At 38.4% G+C, this 11963-nt stretch overlaps 1 protein-coding gene across 1 annotated transcript in view; it reads left to right on the forward strand.

Moving 5' to 3' along the window:
• LOC110166377 (leucine-rich repeat transmembrane neuronal protein 4) overlaps nucleotides 1–11016 on the forward strand; it is a 379030-nt gene extending 368014 nt beyond the window's left edge. Inside the window, exon 3 of the mRNA XM_055153199.1 lies at nucleotides 10693–11016. Within this exon, the coding sequence (XP_055009174.1) occupies nucleotides 10693–11016 (324 nt within the window). The remainder of the gene's footprint in view (nucleotides 1–10692) is intronic.
• The last annotated feature ends 947 nt before the right edge of the window (nucleotides 11017–11963 follow it).

The raw sequence follows: 11963 nt of genomic DNA on the forward strand, positions 1-11963 counted from the left end.
AATATATCTGTCCTGGGGCAAGATGAAATTTCCTCAAATATATGAAAAAATACAACATTGTAAAGGTCCGATACTACACAAAACTGATTCTTATGAGCTTTAAGCCATGTTATAATGCTGTTACCTCATCAGAAACAAACCCTGAGTTGTGTTTTGTTTCATTCACACATGTTTGAGTAACACTTTATTACTAGTCTGTCTACATCTCCAAAGCTCAAAATGCTCTGATCCACCTTGTGAGCTCATGAGGCTGTAGTTTTCAAGTTAACAGCTCCTTTTGCCTTAAGTTCGGTAGAAATTGGCAATTCCAAAGATGAAATTTATCCAAATTATTCCGGTGAAGGTGTATGGAGTTTAAGAACACAGTGCACCACATGACATCACAAGATGGAATAGAGTGTTTTCAGTTTGAGACTCAGCTTAAAGTGTAAAGAACAAAGAATGTACCCAATTTGTAACTGCTGATAGATTGAAAGAAACGAACATTGCCAAGCACACAAATATAAAACACACCACAAGGTTACACTGTAGCTAACAATATAACAATTGTCTCTGATTGGAGGGAATTGTCTGACTCCTGGCAGTTGCTTACATATGGTTCTCATCCAACAAACTGCCTTTTTAAACGAATCATTCAACATTTGCAATTTCACAAACAACCGCTTTTACACTCTATAGTCAACTCTATAGGCATTTTGGTACAACCACTTTGTTATGATTAGTGCTTAGACCTAAGACGCTATAGATATCAGTGCTTTATGGTGGTAAAGAAAAGATGGAGAGGTTGAGGTGGCTCTTGAATCTGGTTAAAAGCATATTTAATTAAATACAAAAATGATTAGAATATATAAAAGTCATAAATTAGATTTTTTTTTAAAAATGGTAAAAGTTTTGAAGTGTTGAAAGAATCTGTATTGTGCAACCTCTCCCTTTGTCAATGAAATGTTATGTATTTGCAAAACTGACTCTTGGGAGCTTTAAGTCATGTTAGAATGTTGTTTCCCGTTCAGAAACGTACCTGGAGTTGTGTTTTGTTTCATTTACACATGTTTGAGTAACTCTTTATTATCAGTCTGTCTACATCTTGAAATCTCCAAATGCTCTATTCCAACTTGTGATGTCATGTAGTGGTAGTTTTTAACAGCTACCTTTTACCTTTTGTTCAGCGGAGATTTGCAGTTCCAAAGTTTAAATCATCTGAGTAAATCAAGTGAAGGAGTATTTTCAACTTTCAACTTTATTATTGTCCCAGAATAAAACGCTAAACCACAGCTTAAGCTTAGCTCAACAATGCAGACATACATTTCCACAAAAATAGGCTAAAAAAGCACAGGAGATGTAACCTCATTTCACCATGACTGATCCCAGCTATAAGACCGCATTCATCCTATGGGTTCAGAAATAAAAGAAGTCCGAGCTTTCTGAGTTCTGAGTCGGGGCATTCTCAGACGCCGCCCAGAAGAAAGAAGGTTAAACTCCTCACAGAGCGGGTGGTCAGGGCGCTCCATTATTTCTTGGCCTTGCACATCACCCATTTGTTGTAGATGCTGAATGCCTACAATTTACCTGCCACTTTGACCAACCGAGCCAGACGATTTCTACTAAACATACAGAGGGCACCGAACCAACAGACAATACAAAATGCAAGTATGCAGTTTAAAAACACAGTATACATGACTTCACAAGTGTTTTCTATGAATGAAACAAAACACAACTCCAGGTATGTTTGTGATGAGGAAATAACATTATAACACAGACAGTGTCATGGTGTTAATTTTCAGTTAATTATTTTACTATTCTTGACCCAGTTTTATTATATATTTCTCTAGCCGTGTGTGTGTTTGACTTCCTATTGTATTGATTGTTTGCCCCGCCCTAATGGGTCCCACCTGTGTCTCATTCATTTGTGCGAATATATACCCTGTGTACTCCTTTTGTCCCTTATTGGTTCATTATCATTATGACTGTCATGTCTGTTCGGATTTTTGTGTTTGGTCATTCTTTGTTTTATTAAACAACTTTGGAAATGGAGTTTTGCATTTTGGGTCCTACTTCTGTTTCCACATGACAGGCAGAGGCTGCGCTAGTATTAGGCAAAATAGGCGGCTGCCTAGGGCACTCAAACCTGGAGGGGCCCCAAAGCAATTGCCCTCAGTGGCACTAATGGCTGAGATATCAGATCAATTAGATTTTCTCTCAATATGACTTTAAATGAGAGTATGTTTTAAACAATAATCATAAGAAGAAAAAAAAAAAAAAATAATAATAATCATATGTAATGGATGTAAACAAAATGTAATAGTAGCAGCAAAAATAAAACTACTTTCAGTTCTGGTTATCTAGTAGGCGACTGAACTAATAAGGCAAGTTTCCAATCCACCATAATTCAAATAAATAGAGATGTGCATGTTTCAATAACAGTTGAGGAAAACAGACAATACATATATTTAAAAAAAAAAAAATAAAAAAAAACGCACATTATAGTGAGCGCCCGAAACTCAAGTTTGCCTAGGGCCCCAAAATCGCTAACTCCGCCACTGAAAATAGTGTAGTGCCCTTTAGTTTCACTCAAATGCATTTACATCTCCTCGTTCCTCAGCGTAAGAAAACAAAGAAAATGAACGCTATAGACAGAAAGAGTGGTTTAATAGAAAAAACTAGAGATGGAAGAAAAGTTCATTGTGAGTTGCAAGTAGTAAACACAGACTTCTTGGCTGAATTTATAGCACAGCTCGATCCTCTACGCTTGCATTGTATTTTTGTCATTCAAATACTGGCCCCGTAGGCATTTTTCTATTTAACATCAATATACAAGTCTGTTTTAAAACGATTATTTTGCCAAAGTTATGCTCCGTACCCTCAAGCAAACTCAGGACTGTGATGTGTTACCATGGGAACTATCGCCAGCTAGCCAACTGCCATATCAGAAATATTTCCTAATTTGTCTTATGCTGATGTTACTTCAGAAAACGGAGAGGAGACGTGCTAGAAATACGCACTCGGGGGAAGATAAGATGTGTGATTGTTTTGTGTGCTCAAACTAAACTGTTCTGTAACAAATTGCGAATCTTTTCTGAACATCTGACCCTGGTTGAGTGGTTTCTTTTAGCGACATGATCTGCCCTTTAGCATGCTGTAGTTGCTAAACAGAAATTAGTTTTGTATCAGATGCCCTGCCTGTTAGGATAAATGGAGTCGTAACTTTTTAGTGATTACATCAAATTAGGGCTGTTCTTTGGCTGTCCATTCAACTGGTGGTGCCTCAGTCTGTCAAATTTTGGATAGTCGCCTAATTATTTTACTGGGATTATGAGATTTTTCATGGACACGAGCAAAAGAGAGAATGCATGGAATCATTTAGCTGGAGTTTTTGAGTGACGGGACAGTTTAATACACTATCAGTTTGAAGTTTGGACACATCTCATTCAGTGTGTTTACTTTAAGTATACTTGATAGTATTATTTGAGATATAGGCTATACAAAAAGCACCAAATAAATGGAGTAAGAAAAAAAAGTCAAATAACTCAACTAAAAAAGGTATGTTTTATATTCAAATTCCTCAAAGTAGCCACTCTTTGCTTTGTTGACAGAGCTGCAAACCAGTGGTGTAGTGGGGATTTTTTAAAGTAAGGGGTACGCAATTTGTGACGTCATCGACCTCAAAATGATGCGGAATCATGTTATTAACATTAACATAATTCATAATCACCTACAGGACATAAATCATAGACTACAACACATGAACCAGGACTGAACCAGGACTAAACCAGAATTAAACCAGGACTAAACCAGGACTAATCTTGGACTTGAGAGCGAGAGAGAGAACCTTGAGCCCACTGAGGAAAGTGTCCGCAAAGCACAATCAGGGGACTGCTGAGCTTAGCTCCACCGTGGAGCTCTGTGTTGGTCCTTTCGCCTGCAGTCACCCGAGGGTCTATATGCGGGCGCACCTCTGGGCCAGTCCCACACTCAGTCTTGGTTTGGTCCTGTTTTAGTCCTGTTTTAGTGCTCCTGGTTCAGTCCTGGTCATAGACGGTCTATGGTCCTGGTTCCTCATGTCTCAGGTCACTATAGGACACTACTGAAGTGAGCCTATGCAGGTTGTTTTCACCATTGCCGATAGCTCCGGTTTGACATTTAAGTTGTAGGCTGTTACATACATTTGTTATTTTTTGATCTCACTGAGATCAAACACTTGAGAAGTGTACTACCACAACACCCCTGCTGCAAATTGTCAGCTTTCTTTCGATGAGCTTCATGATGAAGTCTTCTGAAATGTTTTTTGCTTTGGAGGTGTGCGTAGTGAGGGTCAAGGAATGCCAAGAGTTCAAATCAGTGACCAAATCAAAAGGTGGCTATTTTAAAAGGAGTAATTTTTAGTTTTTTTTTGTTTTGTTTACCACTTTCATGCTTTCAGAATCTACCATGTTAACAGTAAGCAAAACGTGTACATTGTAGTTTTTTGTAGTACTTTCAGTTGATTAATAAATGCACTGGCAATGTTTTTAGTCATCTGTTTCAATGGTATTGGTTGTTTGCCCACCAACCAGATTGCAACCACTTCAAATATTCCTCAAGTGTGTATGACTATAGCGATTCGTTGTCAAGAAACGTCAACCAAATTGTAAACTGCTTTGAAAGTGCATGGCTGGTTGAGGTCATAAGGGCATCGAACATAAACGACAACACAAACATTCAGTTCAAGGATTCAGATTTGTAATGTTGAGTATCAAACACAGCACAGTTTTGATGGAAAGTGCAAGACCCAGCTGTAGGAGTTCATGCGCGCCGCCATCTTGTCCCACAAAAAAAGCTACTGGCCACAGATGAAGTACAGAGGCAGTTGACGCAGATGTTGAGCACTGACATTTTGGACCGAATTTCAAACAAATGGGTGCATTGGCCGTGTACAATGTGAAATGCATGAAGAGAACTAGCCAACTATAATCAGCGTAGATGTGACTTGAGACGATACACCAAGTGGGTAAGGTACTACAAGTAAATTCTTAAAACTAGCTCAAAAACATGCATTATTACTAGGGCATGTAACAAAATATCATGATATTGTATCGTCAAAAGTCTCACAGTAATATTGGCGGCCATCAAAATATATCAAATTACAAGTCTCTTAAACTTAAATGAATAGTTATGGTGATTTTAATGTGTTTTTTAAATAAACTTGGTGCAGCAGTAGCTAAAAAAAAACAAAAAAAAACAGAGGGAACTACATAGACCATGATCCTTTGGTGTTGTCAGTGCAGACTACATGAATAAATAGCTGTTATTAAGCACTTTTAAATCTGAATTCTTCATATTACAACAGTGCCAAAGGAAAAAGTAGCATAGTCACAATCGAACCGTAAATGTCAAACCGTGAGATGCATATCGTGAAAGTATCGTATCGAGGGATTTGGATACCGTTACATCCCTAATTGTTACTGTGAGTAGGCCCATGTCTTCGGAGATCTGACCTGTAACTTGGCATGGTAATGTGGACTCCATGGAGATAATTATAGTGCATACTGTAGACCATTTCAGGAAAAAAAACAACAACATGGGGTCAAGCAAATGGTAGACAGTCTACACGAATAGTTACACAGTGCACCTTTAACCTGTTTACATCTGGACTCCTGATTTGAACTTTTTGCCTATTTATTCATGTAATATTTTTGACTCATACTTTTTAATGGACAGGATAGATGTAAAAATGTTAAATTAAGGTGAAAAGTAGGAAGATACATTCAGAATACTGTCTGAGCTGGGATTTGACCTCATAACATAAAGAGCCGACAGCCTAGAGCAGCGGTACCCACATTTTTTGTCGTAAGGCAAGGTAAAAAAATACAATTTCTTACAGGGACCAGTGGAGGGGTAGCCAGGCTGGTGCCACCTAGTGCCTCTGCTCAATTTCTTTTCTCTCCAGCAACTAGGTCAGGAATCAGAGTACATTAGACAGTTTGCAAGAACCCCAGAAGTGAGAGTCCCATGGCACCAGCCAGTCAGCGAAGAGTCATACATTCTGTGTTGCAACGATTCCTGAGATCGAGGATTTAAAGCCGGAACGAAGAGAATGTTTGGTGAATTTTATCAAGGGGAAAGACGTTATTGCCCTTCTTCCTACGGGATTTGGGAAATACACCAGTTAGCTCAGTTAGCGGTGCATTACATATGTCACGACCAAATAGCAGTGACTTGCTTAGATTAAAAAAAGTACCCACCTACCGTCAGCAAACGAATTCTAATGCTGCAAGGTCAGAAGGTTTCCACGAAGTGAAACTGGCAGATGAATCAGGCTAGTGGAGAGGGGCTTCTGTAGGTTAACTTGCACTATATTTAGGTTAATTTGCCCTATATTTTCAGAATAAATACCGGGTTAGACTAGGTAGAGTTTTGCTTCTTTTTTATAAATATATATAATCTTTTTTTCTGGGGTCCAGTCACAGATAGCCCGCAGTCTGGTGGTTGGGGACCCCTGGCCTAGAAAATTCAATCATCATGTAGTACTTTGCATATTTATTTATTACATAGTTTGTAAAGTAGTTTGTTTGGAAGTGGTAATGACTATGGCAAAGGCGCTCATTGTATCACTATGAAAACCATGGATTAAACAGCACATTAACACAAATTGTCATTTATTACATTTTAATAAAAAATTATAAAACGCCAAAGAAAGAAAGCAAATATACATGTTTGCATGTGGATTAGCACTTGAGTAAACAGAAACAGCACTATACAAGCCATACAGTAGATGCAAGTTTTGTTTGGACAATGCAAAGCTCTTGGCTCAGCTCCAGACTGAAAGAACAGATGGGAGTGCTGACACTAAACCTAAACAAAAGACTGCTCGCCGTATTTAGCTCGTCACAGCCCGACTATGTTGTCAAACAATCTTTACATCGGATTAAGTTGCTCATTTGTGCAAATAAGAACGGTGAAAGAAAGTCTGCATCCTCTGTCTGGTTAGCGCTCACAAATGTACAAAAGAATGCAGGACTGTATCTGTGGTGATTGTTGGGAATTCATGAAAAATAGAAAGACTATCAATACAGTGAGGTCATGCTTAGATGCGCTTCAGTGCATCTCCAACGCCTGGCAAGAAAAGTCTCACAAAAATCAATAGAATGCAAGCCTTATTTTGAAGGAGACAGAGAATTTAAGTCAAGGTGTTTTATGTTTCAGTCTAGGCAAGGTTTGATAATAACTACAGCTAACTAGACTTAAGAAAGCATGAAAGAACACTTAATTCATAATGGACAAAGAGTTCATTAAGAATGATTCAGGTTTTACTTATTTTAGTTACTTACGTAAAAGTACAGATACAGGAGCACAAAAAATACTTGAGTAAAAGTAAAGCTATCTTATGAAAAAATTGACTCAAGTACAAGTATTAAAGTACCTGTTTAAAATGTCAAATATTTCGCACATATTTTGAGGCCTTATGAGGTTTCAAATGTGATGATTTTTTTTCTACTTGTTTTGATTTGTATATTTTTGTTTGCTCAAACCGCCAATGTGATGAAATGATCCCTTCAGCCTTTTCAGCAGGTCTCAGACAATCATTAAAAAAATATACTTTTACCATTCAGTCCGAATTAAAAGTAGTGTAGTGTAGAAAGTAAAAATACCTGCTCCCAAATGTAGTACAGATAAATACAACTTACAAAAAGTCGACATCTTTACTCTTACCCATATGAGCAACTGAATTTTGTTAGCGTACAACTGTTCAGTTAGGAAGTTTGCCGTAAATCGATAAGACAAAGCATTTGCTCACTAACTGGCGGTTGGCAGTTTGACTCACACTCTTGCTCGTGTCTTTTGGCAATATTTCTCAACTAGGGCTGGACATTTCATAATCTTTTAATCGAGATTCAGGCATGCCGAATCTACGATGAAATACTGTGAGGTTTTTCTGTTAATGTTTTTGAAACTAGCTCTGAAAGCTATTTTTATTATTTTCTCGTAGAAAAAAATACAATCCAATTGAACTTCAGAGGATGAGGAAAAACCTTTGATTCTTTTTTCTTTTTTTTTTGGCCACATTGCAGACCTGACTTCAACCACCTTATTTTGTATTTATTGTTTATTTGAATAGAACAGATGCAACAAAGATAGATTAACAAATGTGTAATCTGATGTCAGTATCACAATGCCTAGGTTAATTTGCAACACCACTGCAAAAACAAAAATCTAGCCAAATTGGGATTACTTGAATTAAGAACGTTTTGTCATGGTTTGAATAAATTTCACTTGGCAAAATGATGCCAACATAACAAGACTTTTTGTAGTTAAAATATGAAAATACATATTGGTAAACTTAAGATAAAACAACAACTCTTTGCACTTAAAATAACCATTGGTAGATCAACTTGAATCTACTGAAATGAAGTTAAATGTTCTTAAATTTAAGTCATTTTAACATACCCAGATCTTACTTTTCGTAGTGCAGCTTGCTTCCAGTGTGTCATACAAAAAGTCTTCTCATTTCCAATTGTTGAAAGTGCTTTCCGAGACAGAAAATAGTTGAGCTCAGTTATCTATTTCCTCTGTAAGTGATGAACTGGCGAGCATGTCCCCAAATGTTCTCTGTTGGACTGTAGCATCAGGAGTGGGAAGGCACGCTTTGTTTCCCTGATTGGTTGTATACTTTTCAATTAGCTTCACTTCTGTTTGCGTGATTATCCATTTGTATTCTCCACACATTTGTTCCATCTCATAAAAAAAGCTCAATGCAAACCAGACTCTCTCTTCGTATGGAAAACACAAGGAATTCAAATGACTGCTTCTTGGGCTATAGTCATACATACATTACGTTATCGACCGCATTCAAATTCATGTATTCAGAAGGTACACTGTGTAACTTTTCTGGTTAAGCATGTCGCCTGCTTGTCGCTGTAATGTTCCAGTGTGATATTAAACATGTCTAACAAATACGAATGTTTCAATTGATCGAAAATACACAGAAAAACGCGCACTCCTATTCTGAGCAGGCTCGCTTGTCTACAGATCTGACATGTCATTTGGCTTGGTAGAGTGAGTTGTCACAAAAATGAAAAACTTAATTTTGATACTAAGTAATAGACGTGATATTTGTTACTAGGGGTGTAACGATATCCAAGTCTCACGGTACAATATTGTCACGGTATGAACCTCACGGTACGATATTTATTGCGATATCGTGGGAAAGCTCACGATATGGTGGGGAGGCTCAGGATTAGGGATGTAACAATAGCCAAACCTCTCGGTACAATATTTCACTATATATATCTCACGGTATGATATTTATTGTGATATTTGTGGAGGATAAACAGCTAAAACTGTTAATATAGTACTTTTTCCTCTTAACAAGATATAATCCAAAGAACTAAGACATAAAAGTGCTTAGAACTGTTATTTCTTCATGAAGTCTACAATGAAATGGAGCAAAGGTTCATGGCCTATGTAGTTCCCGCTGTCTTTTTTTTTTTTTTTTAGCTATTTCTGCACCATAACTCTTAATTTAAGCAAAGAGACTTGTAATTCAATATATTGTGATGGCCCACGATATTATTGTGAGAACTTTGACGATACAATATCATGATATTTCAGTTATTGTTACATCCCTACTTGATTCTGATACCGACACCACAATGTTTAGACAACAGAATATGATTTTCAATATTAAATAATAGTACTTTCTTCTATATTACAATGTGGCCTTATATCAGCGTAATCTCTCAGATATATTCCATAGTGGTTCATGGGCGTATACTCGTCTATGTGCTCTTATATTAGATCTAGTAGACACAAGTCAAGATCAATCCAAAACTCTTCAGGAAGGCTCATTTCTGTCCGGTAAATATGACTTTTTTAGTCCAACACCTCCTCAAATGAATATCTAGTTTCGATACAAGTTTTAGTATCTGATAGTGATCTGATTTCAACACTTTTGACAACTGTAATAATACATTTAAAGCCATACTGTACAACATTCTCGGTCAGGGGTGGGCAATTATTTTTTTCCATGTTGTCACATGAGAAACAGAAATACTGTGGAGGGATGGGTCAAAAAGCTTAACTCAATTCTGCATAATATTAATTGTATTTCTTTATAAAAAGCAGTACATAGGAAGAGTATATGTTATGATTAAGTAATGAAAAGTGAGGTGGCCTTACAAAACACACACACACACACACACCTCTAAAATAAAAGCAATGTAGCTTTAGTCCAGTTATAAAATATGAGGTTCATTTGGTCTTCTGATGATTTATATTATTAGGTTATTTTTTTCCGACCAAGAGTTTGTCTGAGGAAGAGCGCGAGTGAGCAGTCGAAACTGTCACGCATGAAAACAAACTCTTGGTCTGAAAAAATTACCTAATAACCTATTATTATTATATATTATTATAAAATATGTTTTTTTTATTTTTTTTATTTCAAATTATCTTAAACATGCCTATCAGAATGGCCCGGGAACTGTACAATGCCCAGGTCTGTTCTAGGTACACAAATAACAGACAAGCAGTTGGCGAACCCTATTGCAGAAAAGTTACACCATACATCTTTAAGAAAACCTTTAAAGATCATTGTCTAATCTATTTCTTTTCTCTCTCCTCTATCCATTTCCCCCCTTCCTTGTCCTGACTTCACCTTCCCCCTCCTTATCTCTCCACATCTCCTGCTCCTCTTCTCCCTTTCTCTCCTTCTTAAAACAGGTTCCTCACCAGATGGGCGCACTGACCTTCTACCGCTACGAGCAGCCCATCGTGGACTACTGCCAGGCCCACCAACCCCTCCGGCTCAACATGGGCTACGAAGGACCCCCCCAAGGCCTGGAAGGGCTGGAGGAGCTTGGACCGTGCGAAAGGGGCACCATACAGACAGTGGCCCTACCCGCCGTACCCCCAGTCTCCAGCATAAACGCCCCAGTGCCAGGAGCCCGATCGCCCCCCGCCCCTCTCAGACCCCCGGTGGAAGGACCCAGCGGAGGCCCCTACCCTCCCCCCGAACGCACCGGCACACTAAAGTTCGGACGCTAGCCGGGAGTTCAGCAATGACATCTGGAGAACGTTACCAGATAGAATTGCGGTAACCGGGGCAGATGAGGTGGTTGGGTGTTTTTTTGAAGGTTTTGTACTAAGAAAAACTTCTCAAATATAACCTGGAGACGAAATGGGACACGTTTGATCTTGTAACTATTCAGAGGACGCAGAGACATCCTTTCATGACCGTTTTATGTAACTCATTTTCATTTTTCCTTTTCATACGTCATAAAATAGCCCTTTATTCTGCCTCTCGGGAGATAATCAGCAAAAAATGGTACCTCTTCAATATCCAATTACGCAAGAGCACCCAAGGGACCCGTCCACGTGCCCTATAACTCAAATCATGGGAAGGTGCAATAAACGCAGGTGCAGAGCGAACCGGTGGCCAGTCCGGTCACATGCTGAGATGAGATTAACGGAACGCAGGAGGCATCGGATTCAGATTATTTTCACGTTATTTTGTTTACTTATATTTAACGTGCATGTCAAACCAAAGAGTTCGCTTGTGTTTTTGGTTAACGCATCTTTATTATTTCCGAATCCGTGCATAGCCATCGTCAATCTAACCCTGGAATGTTTTGAACGACTATCTTTCTCGCGGTAACATTCCATTTGGATTCGCAAACTCCGGCGCTTTTCATTTTTCAGCGATCCGTGTTACGCACTATGATTTGAAAGTTTATCTCCATGACAACAACCGCATGTTCCGTTTGTGTTTACGTCATGATAGTCTCTGTCGATGATTATATCCAATGCTTTAATACGGAACATCTGATACGAGAGCATTGTACATATTCTTCAAGGGTAGGGAAACCACTCTCACTGCCCCCAACCGTCACTAAGAACGTTGATGAGTCAGGATTTTAAACGCATTACAAAGGACACTTCGAGATGTGGAACGTACAGCAAATCAAGTTGGATTGGCTAGTTCTGGTCCGGCT

The sequence above is a fragment of the Boleophthalmus pectinirostris genome, unplaced genomic scaffold (assembly GCF_026225935.1).
Source record: "Boleophthalmus pectinirostris isolate CB_2022bp ecotype Guang Dong unplaced genomic scaffold, ASM2622593v1 HiC_scaffold_18, whole genome shotgun sequence".
NCBI lineage: Eukaryota > Metazoa > Chordata > Actinopteri > Gobiiformes > Gobiidae > Boleophthalmus > Boleophthalmus pectinirostris.